This window comes from Bos taurus, chromosome 11, assembly GCF_002263795.3.
Source record: "Bos taurus isolate L1 Dominette 01449 registration number 42190680 breed Hereford chromosome 11, ARS-UCD2.0, whole genome shotgun sequence".
Taxonomy (NCBI): domain Eukaryota; kingdom Metazoa; phylum Chordata; class Mammalia; order Artiodactyla; family Bovidae; genus Bos; species Bos taurus.
Window position 1 is genome coordinate 95,842,170 of NC_037338.1, and position 17,115 is coordinate 95,859,284.

The following is a 17,115-nucleotide window of genomic DNA, read 5'->3' on the forward strand; positions in this document are numbered from 1 at the left end:
TGCTCAGGACTGGGGGTGATGGGGACAAGAAGTGAGGGAGAAGGTGAGGAAGCCAGGAGAAGCCAGGAGAGGTGGTGGTTGTTGTTCAGTCTCTAAGTTGTGTCTGACTCTGCGACCCCATGGACTACAGCCCACCATGCTCCTCTGTCTATGGGATTTCCCAGGCAAGAATACTGAAGTGGGTTGCTATTTCCTTCCCCATGGGATTTTCCTGACCCAGGGATCAAAACCCCAACGTCTCTGATGTTGGCAGACAGATTCCTCACCACTGAGCCACCAGGGAAGCCAGGAAAGGTGGGCAGGGTCAAATAGGCAGAGCCAGTTATTAAAGAATAATCCAAACGACACCTGGGTGCCCACTGCCCGGCTTCAGTCCCAGATATTACAGGAGCAAGTGCTGTCCAGGGCAGCTGAGTCCCTCCCTTCTTCTCTCCAGTCAGCCCCTCTGGAGGGCTAGGAGTTCCCTACTCCGCTTTTCTTTGTAGTTTCAGTGCACATGGATGTGTGCCTGAGAAACGGAAGGCAGCCTCTGGTGTGTTGATTTTTACATGAGGGGGTCCTCCTTGTGGTGCCTTCTGCCATGTTGATTTTTTGCTGAGTGTTTTGTCAGATGGCTCTTCAGGTCGTTTTCAGCCTTCCAGAACTACAACACCAGCAGTACTGGATGCGTCCCCGGGAGGAGAAATGCAGAGGCGCAGCCGGGGCCTATCTTCCACTCCGTTAGACGGTGCAAGGCAGATTCTGACTCACTGAGGACTTTCTGACAGCATGATGGGAGAGGCTGTCCTGCAGGATAGTGAGATCTCATTTGCAGGGGGTGAGGGCTGGGTGTTGGGGCAGAGGCTCATACCCTCAGCTCCCCAAATTTTATTGAAAGAGTGTCTGGTGCCAGAAATGAGCTAGGGGCTTAGGGGCTATTGGACATGGGTTTGAATCTCAGCTCTACTACTCTCCAGCTGTGTGATCTTGAGCAAGTCATTTTCCTTCCGGAATCTCCAGTTTTCTCTTTAAATGACTGGGTATCTACAGCAGTTTCAGAAGGAACTAAGGAGCCTGGGAAGGCAGGTACTTGGAGGAAATGAAGAGAAGTAAATCTGGTCCCAGAACCGTGGGTTATTTTTAGGAGATGGAATGAAAGTGGGGAAGCTCAGCACAGAGCCCCCTCCCCAGGCAGTTGGGGCTGAGGGAGGAGAGAACATGGCAGGCTCTAGGAGAAGAAAGAGACAGTCAAGGGGTGGAAAATGTCCCCGAAGACTCTCCTGGAGAGGCTAGATTCTGAGTGACTCAATGCCACTGAGCCAGTGAAATACTTCTGCTGCTACCATAACTGTGACCCACTCATGCCTGCTCCTTTCCCATGCTGCAGACCACATCTGTAGGTTCAGCCCCTGCCCAAACCCAGGGTTTGCCATACCTTCAGACCCTGCTGCACATGAAGCCAGACAGCTCCTGATTACAAGGTCTCCCCTACATCATGAGGTGTACCTGGGCTGTGGGCCCTTCAGGTGATGACCGAAGGCATTGGGAGCCTGACAAAGGGCATTTGGAGCTTTAGCCTAAAGCATCTGAAGCTAAAGTGACAAAGATGGATATCAAGATCCCCTCCCCTTCTCTGAGCACTTTCTGCACATCAGGCACCCTTAACAGGTACCGTGTCACCAACTCCCGACAAGGCAACCACTGTCAGCACTCCCATTTTACAGATGAGGAAACCAAGGCACCAAGTGACCAGTTAGCTTACTCAAGGTTGCAGAGCTAGTAGCTGGCAGAACCTGGATTTAACCCAGAATCATGGCTTTAGTGCCCCATCTTTGGGGCAGGAGCTCTGACTTAATCTGGGAGCTGGGCAAAGGATGTCCATCCAGGGGAAGCAATGATCCCAAGGTAAGCATCAGGCCAAGAGGGTGGGAAACCCCGTGTGCACAGGCCTAGGGTGGGATGCAGAGAAGGAGAAGGGCCCCTTGTGGATAAGTTCAGGGAGTTAGATGTGGCAGGGGGCCGGGGAACAGGGCAGAATGAAGCAGGAGAGGTGAACACGATGCTTGGTCCAAGGGCCCTGGAATTCACTGTGGGTGATTCCAACCACAGACTCCTGGGTTAAGCAGAAATGTTTTAACCCCAGCCACACTGCTACAGGCTGAATGGTTGTGGGGCCTGGTGGACAAGGTCTATCCAGAGAGCTCTGGGAGTGACGGGCTGAGCTCAGGAACTTGTGGCTCTGGGCACTTCAGGTAAAGCAGGAGCAACTAGGTGGCTGCAGCATGGGCTGCAGGGTGCCTAAGCAGAGACAGGGAGGAGAGGGTCCGGGGAGTCAGTGATGGGGGAGCCGTGTTCAGGACCCAAGTCTGGAGCTGGGGCGGGGCTGGGGCAGAGGTGGCCCTATGGGCCCAGATGGATCCCTGGGGAGCCAATTCACTGACCTGGGTCCTTTGGGAGTTAGAGTGGGGGTGGGGTAGCCTCAAAGCCACCATTGTTGCCCCCTTGTCCGCCTGACTGTCTAGGACCTAAAATAGAGCAGGAGAACAGCAGATCTCCGTGAGAAGAATTTCTGGCAAAGAGGTCTGGGGGGAGGGGTGTGAATCACCACTGGGAACACTTCACTTGAGTTTGAAACTCTCAAAGCCCAGCTGCCCCAGCCTCACCCTCAGGGAGCCTGGAATACATTGGAAAGTGGGAGAGTGGGGTATCTTAGTCCCTCCCCTGTCCAACCGTGGGGAGAGGGCTGGGTTCTGCCCCCAGCTCTGCCATGGAAATGCTGGATGACTGGACCAAGTTTGTCCCCCCAGGGCCAGTTTCCCAGATGTACCAGGAGTCAGATGCTTCATCTGCTGTGAGGCCCCTGGAGTTCATGGCAGGTGGTCCTAATATAGGCCTCAGGGTCAGAGAGACATGGATGAGGTCCCAATTCCTTTCCTATTGGCTGAGTGACCTTGAGCAAGTCCCCCCACCTCCTGGAGCCTCAGTTTCCTCATCTGAAAAATGCACATTGAAACCAAGTCCTGTTCTTTCTGGTTTCAGCTGAGCTATCCAACAAGGATCTTGACAACTCCTGGGGCCTCCCTCCACGTCCTCAGATGGAACACTTCGTGCTGCTGGGAATGTTATCAGAGACTTCACTTTTTAATGTCCTGTGCTTTGCATACTGCCTCTGGCTCGTGGAGAGCCAGAGATCCCGGAGGGCCGAGATGAAGATCTAAATATCATATCATATCGTTTCCAGAGGTTCCATGGGGGCATTTCAGTCAGCCCCGGTACTGGCCACTCCTGGAGGAAAAGGGTCTTTGGTCCAGGGTGGGCCCTCATGGGCACCTATCTTGTGTCATGCTGGATCCCTGAGGGGCAGGGATGGGACTCCCCATTAGGCAGATGGGGAAACAGGATCCTCTCCAAGAGGCTTATGTGCCCTTAGCACTGTGCCTGGGTTCGGTGCAGCCGCAGAGGCTGACGCGGGATGTGGTGCTGGCGTGCCCTCTAGCGGCCGCCACGCGCCATCCCCCTCCGCGGCCAGAGCTGCCCAAGGTCCGACTGCCAGCGGTTAGGGCAGGGAAGTTCCTTCTTGGAGCCATCCGCGGTCCAGCCTGCTGCTGTCCCACTTCCCCCCGGGCTGAGAACAGTCTCCCAGACTCCCTTCTCATGGCTTCCCAGAGACCCCAAAGCGGCTGCGCGCCCCTCCCCGATTGCCATGGAGACCGCTTGTACACAGTTTCCCCCTTCCCCTCCACCTTGTCCTAAGTCAGGTCCGCAAGCCGGACCCAGCGCCCGCCTAGGAGGGAGCCCGCCAGGGCGGGCGGCCGCAGGCCCATGAACAGCAGGCCCCGAGGGAAGCTGGCCGTGGGGAGAGTGAAATTCTTCGGCCGGCACCGCGGGGAGGTGAGGTTCTGTCGACCTTTCCCCAGACAGACTTTGGGCTTCTTGACTTTCGAGTAGTTTCTGGTTCTGCGTGGTTCGGGAGCTCGAGTAGTCCCTGAGCTCCAGGTGCAGAATGGGGTCTAGAATTCTAAACTGTGGTTCCAGAGAGGGTTCAAACTCCTGGCTGATTCCAGTGTTCTCTGGACTCTGGCTTAAGAGGGGACGACCCAGAGGGAGGGTAGGGGAGGGAGGAGGGAGGAGGGTAAAAGAAAAAAAAAAAAAAAAAAGAGGGAACTCAGGGCATAGAGCAGATTTTAAGCTAGTTCTGGACTGCAGTTCTAAAACGGGATCTTGGCTTCTAAAGAAGGCTAGCTCTGAGCCTCAGGCTCTGGTTTTACAAGACAGCAGAGAAGGCTCCAAGCTCTTGACTCTACTGCAGAGTGGTTCCTGGGTTCTGGTTGTTGAGAGGCCTTAAGTCCAAGCTCTAACCCCAGGCTCTTGGGACAGTGTTTAGGGCTGGCTTGGGAGTCTGGAGTTAGGCATGAGCAAAAAGTATTTCTTGCCCCAGGATAGGCCTTTTTTACTTTTTTTCCAGGTCAACTCTTCAGCCTTCTCTCCCGATGGCCAGAGGCTGCTCACGGCCTCTGAGGACGGCTGTGTATATGGCTGGGAGACCCAGAGCGGGAGGCTACTGTGGAGACTGCGTGGCCACAAAGGTGAGGCTCTTCAGCCCAGATGGGGAGACTGAGGCCCATTGACCTGTTCTGCATTCCACAGAGTCTACCAGCATTTGAGCTGGGCATTCCAGCAAGATAGCACCGGTAGGGCTGGGGTAAGAGGGCAAGGAGATGGGACCTGGTCCCTTGGGTCCTGAGCCTGACTCTTGACAGACCTGGACTCAAATCCTACCACTTAAAACTCGGTAATACCACATTCAGTTCAGTTGCTCAGTCGTGTCCGACTCTTTGTGACCCCATGAATCGCAGCATGCCAGGCCTCCCTGTCCATCACTAACTCTCGGAGTCCACCCAAACCCATGTCCATTGAGTCGGTGATGCCATCCAACCATCTCATCCTCTGTCGTCCCCTTCTGCTCCTGCCCTCAATCTTTCCCAGCATCAGGGTCTTTTCCAGTGAGTCGGCTCTTCGCATCAGGTGGCCAAAGTATTGGAGTTTCAGCTTCAACATCAGTCCATACAATGAATACCCAGGACTGATCTCCTTTAGGATGGACTGGTTCGATCTCCTTGCAGTCCAAGGGACTCTCAAGAGTCTTCTCCAACACCACAGTTCAAAAGCATCAATTCTTCTGCGCTCAGCTTTCTTCACAGTCCAACTCTCACATCCACACATGACCACTGGAAAAACCATAGCCTTGACTTGGCAAAGTAATGTCTCTGCTTTTTAATATGCTGTCTAGGTTGGTCATAACTTTCCTTCCAAGGAGTAAGCATCTTTTAATTTCATGGCTGCAGTCACCATCTGCAGTGATTTTGGAGCCCCAAAAATAAAGTCAGCCAGTTTCAGTCATTTTTAAATGTACAGTTCAATGGCGTTGTTTACTTTGTTGTGCAGCTGGTCTCCAGAACTCTCATTTTGCAGAACTGCAACTCTGTACCCCTTGAACTCATATCTCCCTTCCTCAGCCCCTGGCAACCCCTGTTCTGCCTTCTGTCTCCAGTTTAACTAAATACCTGGTGTAAGTGGAATCTTTCAATATTTCTTTTGCTGACTGACTTCACTTGGCACAACGTCCTTTATATTCATCTCTTTACCCACTTTTTTGACTGTGATTGAAATCAAGTCTTGTCACTTTCTCTGTGCCTCATTTCTTTAGAATGGGGATAATAGTTGCTATCCTATAGAATGACATTAATGCAAGCAAAGCGCCTGGCTCCCAGTAAGAACTCAGTAAATTATAATTAAAAAGACAAGGGAAATCTGATAATTATAGGGCAAATTGGTTCATGTTATACTAGGCAAAGTCCAGGGGCTGGGGAGTCAAAGAGGATAATGTAGAACCTAGGCTGGGCTGAAAGGAGGTGTTTTATTTGATTTATTCATCTTCCAGATGGGCAAACCAAGTTTGCCATTTCAGACCAAAGGCATGGAAGCCCAGGAATTTTCCAGCTGGTTGGAGGATAAGGGTTAGAAGGGAGTGAGAAGGGAGACAGGCAATGCAACTGAAGAAATCAGCAGGGGTTTAGACTGCAAGGGCTGGAGGTGGAGGGTAGCTCCCCATTGCTTGACCATGGCCACCCGCCCCAGGCCCCGTGAGGTTCTGCCGCTTCTCCCCTGATGGCCGCCTCTTTGCCAGCACCTCCTGTGACCGCACCATCCGCCTGTGGGATGCCACAGATGCCAAGTGTCTGCAGGTCCTGAAGGGTAAGTGGGCTGGGGGGGAAGAGTGGGAGCCAAGCAGCCAGGCCTGGGTTCCTGTTCAGACCTTGCCGTGTCCTGTGCCACCTCGCCTCTCCTCGACACTTGGCGGGTGTCTACAGGTCACCAGCGGAGTGTGGAGACCGTCAGCTTCAGCCATGACTCCAAGCAGCTGGCCTCGGGTGGCTGGGACAAGAGGGTGATGCTTTGGGAGGTGCAGGTATGTGGAGGGGCAGCCAGAGGCCTGGGATCCCGAGAGGCCCTCCACACGGTCACCCTCTCCCAACCGGGAAAGGTTGTTCCATCTCCGCCACTGCCCGTGCGCACACCTGGTGTTCCACTTCCTTGCATCTAGCTGCAGCCACCTCCCCAGGTCCCCTCCCACCCACCCTTGTACCCCAACTCCTCTGCCATGAAGTGCTCCCTCTTCTGTCAAGGCCTTGGAAGCCCCTCCAACCCCTACGCAGCATGACACTACCCAGGCAGGCTCACACAGAGGGCCCGGGGTCTGACCCATCCGAGGTGGAGCTCTCCAAAGCTTAGGGTTCTCTCCTCCAGTCAGGCCAGGTGCTGCGTCACTTTGTGGGACACCGAGATTCTGTCCAGAGCAGTGACTTCGCACCCAGCTCAGACTGCCTGGTGAGCCATCTCTGCCCCGACCCCAACAAGATGAGGCAACTGGGAGCCCACCCCCATTTCCATTTCCCCACTTGGGCCAGAGTGGTTAAAATCCCACACCTTGACTTAGCTCTTCTGAGTCTGTCCCCTCTATAAAATGGGGATTTTGCAGGTGCAATGGTGCCTGCTTCCTGTGGGCGTGGCCAGCTGAGGAAGCAGGCTCCACACTCAGGGCAGCTGTCTGCAGGCCACTGGCTCCTGGGATTCTACCATCCGCATGTGGGACCTCCGGGCAGGGACCCCTGGGATCTTCCACCAGGAGCTGGAGGGTCACAGAGGGAACATCAGCTGCCTGTGCTACTCACCATCTGGCCTACTGGTGAGCTAGGCTGCCTGAGTTCTGGGGTGGCTGCCAACTGCAATTCTGAGGGTCATGGGCCACTTGGTGGGCAGAGGATGCAGTCCCCAAACCTATATGCTTAGAGCTGTCTGCTGTCCAGGCATCTGGCTCCTGGGACAAGACCATTCACATCTGGAAGCCCTCAACCCGAAGCCTGCTCATCCAGCTCAAGGGCCACATCACCTGGGTGAAGAGCATTGCTTTCTCCCCCGATGGGCAGCAGTTGGCCAGTGCTGGCTACTCCCACATGGTAACCCCTCCAGGCCTTCCTTCCTGCCAACTCCCACCTCACACCTTCCCTCCCAGAGCCCTCAGCAGGTCCAGAAATGCCCAGTTCCCTATCTGCCCTCAGTAAGCTACCAGGGGTAGAACCCAGATACCAACCACTTCTGTACCTAATGCCTGGCACTCATGTCTGCACTGGCCCAAATATCAGCGCTGCTGACATTTCTGACTCAATTTCAGGGCAAAGAATATACTGCACCAAATGTCTGTTATTATGCAGCCCTTGTTAAACACACCTCACAGACAACAAAATTTTGTCAAAGACACCAGCCTGTAAGACTTCCCTACCCGTCACCTTTTTATTTCCAGGTCAAAGTCTGGGACTGCAATACAGGAAAGTGCACCGAGACTCTGAAGGTAAGGTCCGTGGCCGAAGCAAACAAGGGTGCAGTGGAAGGTCTGCTGGGGAGGCCTGCACCCCCAAAGCCCAATATTATGCTTTTGGCAGGGGGTTCTGAACGTGGCCCATGCCTGTGCCTTTATGCCAGACGGGAAACTCTTAGTGTCTGGAGCTGTTGATTAGACAAAATGTCAAGTCCACCACAGATCACCTTGACTTGCTCAAACCGAACATCACCATCTACAGCTCTCACACCTTCCACCCCTGCCTCTCCATGCCCAGGGGGCACAGGCCCAAAGTAACCATAATAGAGCACCCAACAGATCTCTATGGCCAGGGCAGCAAGCCTGCTGGAATCCATCGGGCACCTGGTAACCATAGCCACTTCCCCAACAACTGAAGCCCCTATAAACACAAAGCAATGCCAGCCAGTGGTCTGTCTGTTTTATTGACAGCTGGATGCTCAAGCCTTGACTGCGTACTTCCGGAGGGGGTACAGCCGCTCCTTCCGCTGCTGCTTCTTGGTCTTCAGGTTCTCTTCATGCTTGTTGAGTCGGCGGCGCATGGCACGTGTTTTCTTGGGCCGCAGATCCAGGGGCTTGTACTTCTTGCCCTGGGTGAGGGGAAGCAAGGGGAACCTGAGGACTAGGGTTTGGGAGCACTGCAATACCTAAGGCACCCCGGAGGTTGGAAATGAGGTGCCAGGAAGTGACTTGAGGGAAGTGTGTGTCGGGGAGATGTCTGCCAGGTGCCTGTGGTGACAGTAACACTGAACACATGCATCTAAGGAGAAGATCTGGCATGGCCAAGGCCATCCTGCTATGAGGGGCAAAGTTCCTACCTCGGCTCCTGTTCTCGGGCCTTTAACAGGAGATGGATCATCTCTCCATCTCTGCTCTCACTCCACTTCCTCCCCTGTCAGTTTAGGTGAAGCCAGCTCTGATGGTCCCCCTTTGTTCTGCCAAGGCCCCTTGGGGCCTCTTTCATTTGAAGCGCTGTCCTGTGTGCTGGCTTAGCCACAAATGAGACCTGCTCCCTGCTCAAGGAGGTCCCAGCCCACCAGAAAACAAGTGGTGCGCTGGTGTGGAGGAGGAAAGAGACTGAGGAAGGCTTCACCTCACAACTGACAACAGCCTCAAAAGCGAGAAACCAGAGTGGGCATGAAAGCCCTGCACAGTGACAGCTCAGGTCGGGAACTGCCAACAGCCTGGAGGGGTAGGCACAGGGCAGGTGGGTGTGGGGTTCAGGACATGAACAGCCTTGGGGCAGAAAACTGCAGGGAAAAAGCTACACAGGAGATGAGGGCAAGCTCTGGGGGAAACCTGAAAGTCTGCCCATCCACACCCCTCATACCGCTGATACAGGTCAGGGCTTCCTGCTTTCAATCTGCTAAGCACCTAGAGCTCTCCTTGTCCAAGAAAGTAGCCATAGCCACACACGCTGTTTACAATTTCCAGTCCCTATAACCATGTAAGTGCTTATAACCATGTAACAGGCACAGGGGACCAGAGGTTAATTTATCAAAAAGTGCTGATACAGAGACCTCATCTCTACCTCCTGGAGCCCTGCCTGGCTTGTATGATGGAGTGTACTCACTGGATGGTCATGGAGGCAGTTCTTCCAGGCCATACCTCTACACGGTTCCCTCAGAGCCTGATAAACGTTCCAGACCCAATTCACAGACGCCCCCCCGCCCCCCCCCCCCCCCAGCGACACAAAAGTACATATGTCCAGGGATGGCAACAAGCGCAGCACACAGTGGCAACTTTGACATGTCAAACCCTCCAGTCATTCAAACACTAATTGGGTGTTGATGTGAAGCCATTTTGCAGTCAAAGCCCCCTAATCAGTAATCTTTAAGAGATTATAGAGTAATCTGGGTGGGCCTGCTTTAATCAGCCGAAAGGCCTTAAAGGCAGGGATGTGGCTTTCTCCAAGAAATCCCACCTGAGGGCAGCAGCTTCAACCAAATCTTGAGCTCTGCTTGCTCAGGATCCTCTCTTTGAGACAGAGGGCACCTCCTCCACAAACAAACAAGTCATTTCCTTGTAGTAAACCAAATGTGTGCATGAAATGAAAGTGAAAGTTGCTCAGTTGTGTCGACTCTTTGCGACCCCATGGACTATACAGTTCATGTAATTCTCCAGGTCAGAATGCTGGAGTGGGTAGCCTGTCCCTTCTCTAGTGATCTTCTGGACCCAGGAATTGAACCAGGGTCTCCTGCATTGCAGGCAGATTCTTTACTGAGCTATCAGGGAAGCCATGTGTGCGGACGCATTCTATAAAATCTCTCACTGGTTCAGCTTCATAGTTTAATACTAGTTTTAGGCACAAGCCCCAGAAAACAGTTGTTAAAAACTCTAGGCTGTGAGGGACAGGCACCTGTGGCAATCTCCTGGAAGCACTCAATCCACCCCCACCCTATGGGTTAGAATCTAAGCCCAATCACTCCATTTACTGCATGTCAGTGATGCCAGGCAACTTAACCCAAGTCTTGAGGTCCTCATTTGAAAAATGAGAATGCCAGATACTTGGTGGTGACTGACACACCAAGACAAGTAAAACATTTCAACAGTCAATCCTCATAGACTCCCCAAACTCACCCAGCTGGTGAGGTTTTATTCAAAATCCAACTCTATCCAGACTCCCACACCTTTGATTCCTTGACAACTGCAGCCACATGCTGTCTGCATGTCATATGCTAGAAGGCTCTAGAAAGCCCAGTCCCAAGCACCCCAGTGGGAGCTCACCATACCACCCTTTGGGCCTAGGGAGAGCTGGAATTTTGCTCCCTGTAGCCCAGCACCGTTATCCCTTCTCCACTAACCTTATAGAATTTCCTGAGGTTCTCTTTTTGAGTCTGGTTAATGACGGTCAGTACACGGGCGATGGATTTACGAACCACTCGGCTACAAAACAAGAGACAATCAATGAAGATGTGTAAGACACACAGCACTCCCCAAGGTATCTATTTCAGGGCCTGACCAAGATGTCACAGGGCAGGGGCACTGCCCATCAGCTCACCCACATTGACCCAGGAGGTGCCTAACCCAGCCCAGGAGGGTGTTCTGGAGGCAAGAGAAACAATACATGAGCATCCTAGGAAAGGGGACATGAAGCAGCTGGCACAAACAGTGTTTTTGAAGAGCTGTGAAGTGTTCAGTGAGGCTTAATGAGGGGAAGTGAAGGTCAGCCAGGAAAGACCTTTCATCCCTGGCCATATATCCTAAGGGCTACAAAAAAGACCTAAGCAATGTGGATCTGAATAAGCTCACTGGAGGACCTTATTCCTCAAGCTGGGCCACTGGGAGGGGACAAGGCTGAAAACAAGAAAAAGCTGGGGATAAGTGAAACACGTCCTCATGCTGAATGAGGGCTGATCAGTAAATGGCTGTAAACATCATTTTGATTCAGCATGCACCACCATAAGAAAATTACTGGGGGCCCATTTTATAGGAAAGGGGAAAAACATGGGTGGTGTGCCAACCTGCACATCAGGTACAGTGTGGCAGAAGTGGAATTTATGCCCCAGCTGACTAACTCCGAACTTATGTTCCTTTCTCAAGTTTTGATTCTTGCCCCCCATACACCAGTAAGTTACACTACAACTAAAATAAGGGGTGCAAGGGATGCCTCAACCAAGTGAAAGAGGCTGAGGAAAAACATCAAGTGCTGGTGGGAGACAGAGGAATGGGGTCAATTAGTCACTCAAAGGAGGCATTAAAACGGGACGTCGGGGGCACTTAATTCTTCCTCTAGACAGTCAAGCCGTTACATCAGGAAAAAGGACCACAGGTCAAAAGCAACGGGTCACCACACGCCTCGGCGTGAGAAAGAGGCACCTAAAGAGGCTGAATAGAAACGGCGCCACGTTCTGACCCACGGAGCCATGGAAAGGGCAGTTAAACGGCCAACTCCTTAAGCCCACTTCGAAAGTCCCCTACGTGTGTCCCCGTACTCTGGCCGCCAGTTCACTTACATCTTGGAGAGTTTGGAAGCCGCGCCGCCTGTCACTTTAGCCACGCGCAGCTGGGACAGCTCCACCTTCAGGTCCTCCAGCTGTTTCAGCAGCTCCTCCTTCTTCTTGCCGCGAAGGTCTCGAGCCTTAATCTTGGCCTGCCCGACAGGGAAGGTCTGGGTCAAACACCTCCCCTCCACCTGCGTCGCAGCCCGCCCCTCGAGGCCGAGCGCCTTGCCCTGGGCCAAGAGCGCTCTGGAGACCCAGCACTACCCGCCTCGGGCAGGGCAACCCAGACCCCAGGAGACGCGCCCTCGCCCAGTCCTGCTGCGAGGTTGGTCCCCTACTCCCATTCCGCAGACGGACAGACGGAGGCCCCGGGAGGGCGCGCGTACCTCTCAGGGCCCAGGCCTGAGGTGGGGGGAAGACTGAGGTGGCGCTAGGCCACTTCGCAACGCGTCCCACAGGTCAGGCTGGCAGATGGGTTCTCAGCTCTCGCTACACGCTCTCCATCCCGGCCCCTAAGCCCCACAGTACGCGGATGGCGGCCGATTCCCCACACTCACCATGACTGTATAGTCTGCCTCCGCTGCCTTCTCGGAGGGAAAGAGGAAGAGGCGGGGCTGACCTTCACAACTACTGCCGGGTGGCGGCGGGCGTGGTCAATAGAGCGGCGGCGGGGGAGCCCTGGCTCCGCCCCTACCATCCCGCGCGGGCCCAGCCTCCCCACCCGACGCCTCGAGGAGCGCTTTGGTACCGCCCACTCAGCCCCCGCCCGCCCTGAGGAACCGAGTCCCCGCCCCGAGGAGCCGGAGTCCCGCCCTGCAATGAGCCTGTCTCTCTCTTGCGCGCTGAAAATTACTTTGTTGTAGTTCAGTCACAAAGTCCTATCCGACTCTTTGCGACCCCATGAAGTGCAGTTACGGCACTCTTCCCTGTCCTTCACTATCTCCCCGAGTTTGCTCACTCATGTTCACTGAATCGGTGATGCTATCCAACCATCTCATCCTCTGACATCCCCTTTTCCTCCTACCCTCAACCTTTCCCAGCATCAGGGCCTTTTCCAGTGAGTCGGCTCTTCGCATCAGGTGGCCAAATATTGTAGCTTCAGCTTCAGCATCAGTCCTTCCAATGAATATTCAGTGTTGATTTCCTTTAGGATTGACTGGTTTGATCTTGCTGTCCAAGGGACTCTCAAGACTCTTCTCTAGCACAACAATTCAAAAGCATCAATTCTTTGGTGTTCAGCCGTCTTTATGGTCCAACTCTCACATCCATACATGACTACTGGAAAAACCACAGCTTTGACTATATGGACCTTTGTCGCAAAGTGAGTGCTCTGCTTTTTAATACGCTGTCTAGGTTTGTCTTGGCTTTCCTTTCAAGGAGCAAGCATCTTTTAATTTCATAACTGCAGTCACCATCCACAGTGATTTTGGAGCCCAAGAAAATAAAATCTGTCACTGCTTCCACTTCACTCTTTCACTGCCATCATAAAGGCTCTTTAGCTCTTCTTAACTTTCTGCCATTAGAGTGGTATCATCTTCATATCTGAGGTTGTTGATGTTTCTCCTGGAAAATTACTTAGATTTGGTCTGTTTCCTACAGGGCAGTGGGGAAATTTCACCCTGGGGTGAGAGGCAACCTGTTTGACTAGTAAGACTGGAATTCATCTACTCATTTATTTGTTCTTCATTCATTCATTTGTTCATTCATTCATTCGGTACGCTTTTGCAGGCTGCCCAGTCTGGGCTACTCCGAGCTGGGTGCCAGTGTTCTGGGTGGGTCCAGGGGATGAAGGTTGAGGGTTTTAGAAGATGAATTAACATGGCCTCTGCTTTGGAGGAATTTAAAGTCTATGGTGGGTGGGGAGGGGTGGGGTAGACAGCTATAATGACAGCATGTGTTATTTAGGGGAAAAGGCATTCATGGCCTTTTGTTAGTGAACCTGACCGGGTTTCAAATTCTTACTCTGTTGCTTAGTGCCAGCTGACTCTCAGCAGATCCCTTCCCCTGAATCTCAGTTTTCTCACCTGTGAAATGTAGTGTTTAGGAAGATCAGGAAGATAACATGTAAAACTCTTTGCACAAGACCTGATGCATAACAACTGCTCAGTATCATTGATATTAATGTTCCCAGTTGAAATGAACACATAAAGTGGCCCTGAAAGTTAAAGGGGGGACTTCACAAGGCAAAGTGCTCAGGCTTTCTGATTGAACAGTTGCATTTTGTCCCCAGCAGCAAGCATGAATCCATGCCCTAGTGTCACTCCACTACCATTAACAAAGGCACACCCACGTCTTAGAGCTCTATTTAAAGGCAGGTTGCCCCCTTGTTGCTGTCAGATGTCACCTCCAGGAAGCCTTCTCCCACCCTCTTATGGGTTTCTGTTAATGAATCTTTAGCCTTGGAGTAAATTGGGACAAAACCTCCCCTTGTTGATCTCTGTGCAATCAAACCTCTCTAACCCCAAATATATTGAATTAGAATGAAATTTATATGTCTGCCCCCACATTCAACCTGGAAGTTCCCCAAGGAGCAGAACCATAGCTGACAACTGGTTTGGTTTCTCTCACCTCCAGACCCAGCACATGGATACTTGTTGGATGAACTGAATTGAGCTTTGTCTCAGATCACAGTGAGGCAGGCTTCTAGGAAATGGAGGGAAGGGTGTAAGAGGAAGCAGAGGGCATTCTTGGCATGGATTAGTCATAAATGGAGGTTGAATGGGGCACAGGAACGTGGCTATCATATTTTCCAAATGCTTATAGTTCTATTAAAGTTAATAATTGTGTACAGCTTTTCTGAACTTTATCTATTGTTGTTGTTCAATCGCTCAGTTGTGTCCAATTCTTTTTGACTCCATGGACTGTGTCTGTCCTTCACTATCTCCCAGTTTGCTCAGACTCATGTTCACTGAGTCAGTGATACCATCCAACCATCTCATCCTCTTTCGCCCCTTCTATGACTACCCTGTTTCTCTTACATGCCACATTCAACCCACCCCCAAATTCTATAGCTTCTGTCAGTGGCTCAGACAGTAAAGAATCTGCTTGCAATGCGGGAGACCTTGGTTCGATTCCTGAGTTGGGAAGATCCCCTGGAGGAGGCATGGCAACCCACTCCAGTATTCTTGCCTGGAGAATCCCTATGGACAGAGGAGCCTGGCAGGCTACAGTCCATGGGGTCACAAAGAGTCGGACACGACTAAGCAACTAAGCACAGCACATCTTCAAAATACCCAGCCTCTTCCCACCACTGTTATTGGCAACTGCTGGACATTGAGCCACCGTTGCCTGTCTCCTGGACCATTGTTGTCACCTCATAAATCACCTCCGTTTGCTCTGGTTCCCGTTCTCAGTAGAGCTGCCAAAGGGACCCTTTTCAAACTGAAGTTAGATCATGTCTCTTCTCTGCCCAGAACTTCCAGGGCTGTCCTGAGTTAAGACCACATCCTTTTCTCACCTTCAAAGTCCTACAGCACCCGCCACTCCCCCTTCCCTCTTCCACGTCGTCGTTTCTTCTCGTAGGTTAAGATTTCTTTGCATTTCAGAAAGTGAAAGTCGCTCAGTCCTGTCTGACTCTTTGCAATCTCATGGACTATACAGTCCATGGAATTCTCCAAGCCAGAATACTAGAGTGGGTAGCCTTTCCCTTCTCCAGGGGATCTTCCCAACCCAGGGATTGAACCCAGGTTTTTCGGGCAGATTCTTTACCAGCTGAGCCACAAGGGAAGCCCCATCTTGTTTCTTCTTACTCTTCTGCTCCAGTATGGCCTTGCTTTTTCTGGAACACACCAAGCTTGCCCTGTGTTTGAGCCTTTGCTTGGCTCCATCCTTCAGATCCACTTCAGCATCACCTCCTCAGGGACATTTCTCTTAATCACTTTATCCAAGGTGCTCTCAGAAACTGCATGTTTTTTTTTTCCCCCTCCTCAAAATGCAGTCATCCCTGACATAGTGTGGATTTTTAAATTTCTGCCTCACTGACTGGAAGGCAGATCCATGATCATAAACAGTGATATTATTTCATTTACTAGTTTACTTGGGAGCTATTTCCTTACTTTTAAAATGAGCATTTCTGGTTTGAAATTCCTTCTGATCAGAATGTTCTGGGGATATGAATTTCTGTTAGCTTGTTGCCTGCCTCGGTCACAGATTTCTTCCCAGGTATGGAACTGATAGGCAGGTCTCCCAAGACCCTTGAGACTTTTATTCAGCACCTGTTTCACTGTAGGAGTCTATCTTTAGCACCCAATATTAGGTAGCACCTTAGCTGGGCAATATTTTTTGATCTGTAGAGAGTTCAATGAGAAATGTTTGAAAAAATGAAAACCCACGCACATTTCATTAACTACTGGTCTTTATGAAAAGGAATACCATTATATAGAAACAAAGACCCAATGTAGTCTCAGGCTAAGGCTCACTGTGGCTTCCCTCATAGTTCAGTTGGTAAAGAATCCGCCTGTAATGCAGGAGACCCCTGGTTCGATCCCTGGGTTAGGAACATCTCCTCGAGAAGGGATAGGCTACCCACTCCAGTATTCTGGCCTGGAGAATTCCGTGGACTGTATAGTCCATGGGGTCGCAAAGAGTCCACACAACTGAGCGACTTTCACTTTCACTTTGTGGCTCAGCTGGTAAAGAATCACCGCCCCCGCCACCCCGGGCCCAGGCAATGTGGGGAACCTGGGTTCGAGCCTTGGGTTGGGAAGATCCCCTGGAGAAGGGAAAGGCTACCCTGGGATGGTGGGTGGGAGCCTATCCCTTCTGGCCTGGAGAATTCCATAGACAGTATAGTCCAGGGGGTCGCAAAGAGTCGAAAACGAGAGCAAGAGCCCCTCAAGCAGCAGCCCAGGCACCTAATCTTGACACCACAAAGTTGTCCTTGACTCTGCCCTATTTCTCCCCACCCCCATTTCCCCCACTTCAGATTCTGCAGATTCCTTTTCTTCCAGGATATGCCTTTCCAGCCAGTCAAGATTTCTCAGTCCCCAGGACCTCGCCCTTCCTGCCAGGATGGTGGTCACAGGGTCATCCCCCTATCCCCGCCCCCTACACTGCGGGTCTAGGAGACTGCTACACACGCGGGACGCCGCACTCAAATCCAAATGTCTTCACTGTCTTGTCAGCACCCTCGATACATTTTAAACGTCTTGAAAGTCTCCCAGGCCATTAACAATAGGGTCACTACAACAATAAGGTCAGATGCAACCTCCTCTGAGCTCCGTGTGGTGGCGTCCTAAGGTCTTCAAATTCGAGACTTAGGCTCTCCCATTCAATCAC

The 17,115-nt window shown here is 52.0% G+C and overlaps 2 protein-coding genes across 3 annotated transcripts; one reads left to right on the top strand and one right to left on the bottom strand.

Moving 5' to 3' along the window:
- Positions 1-3,344: 3,344 nt before the first annotated feature.
- On the top strand, positions 3,345-8,298 carry WDR38 (WD repeat domain 38). Of its 2 annotated transcripts, NM_001163946.2 has the most exons (9): positions 3,732-3,870; positions 4,445-4,565; positions 6,118-6,234; positions 6,351-6,448; positions 6,787-6,867; positions 7,094-7,225; positions 7,347-7,496; positions 7,841-7,888; positions 7,980-8,298. In NM_001163946.2, the coding sequence occupies exons 1-9, from the start codon at positions 3,802-3,804 to the stop codon at positions 8,052-8,054; spliced, it is 891 nt and encodes a 296-aa protein (NP_001157418.1). In that variant the 5' UTR covers positions 3,732-3,801; the 3' UTR covers positions 8,055-8,298. The 2 variants fall into 2 exon arrangements, with proteins under 2 accessions (XP_010808660.2, NP_001157418.1); XM_010810358.4 differs by having other exon boundaries at positions 3,345-3,870; positions 7,841-8,298.
- RPL35 (ribosomal protein L35) lies at positions 7,817-12,437 on the bottom strand. The gene is given in 4 exon segments (NM_001034495.1): positions 7,817-8,484; positions 10,699-10,780; positions 11,851-11,987; positions 12,396-12,437. Coding segments are annotated over 4 exon segments (372 nt in total). The 5' UTR covers positions 12,399-12,437; the 3' UTR covers positions 7,817-8,334.
- Positions 12,438-17,115: the final 4,678 nt, after the last annotated feature.

Bases quoted from the DNA above. Each gene is read 5' to 3' on its own strand.
- WDR38 (XM_010810358.4), top strand. From the start codon at position 3,802: ATGAACAGCAGGCCCCGAGGGAAGCTGGCCGTGGGGAGAGTGAAATTC. The intron at 6,235-6,350 runs GTAAGTGGGCTG...GGGTGTCTACAG, and splicing joins GTGTCTGCAGGTCCTGAAGG to GTCACCAGCGGAGTGTGGAG. The intron at 7,226-7,346 runs GTGAGCTAGGCT...TCTGCTGTCCAG, and splicing joins ACTCACCATCTGGCCTACTG to GCATCTGGCTCCTGGGACAA.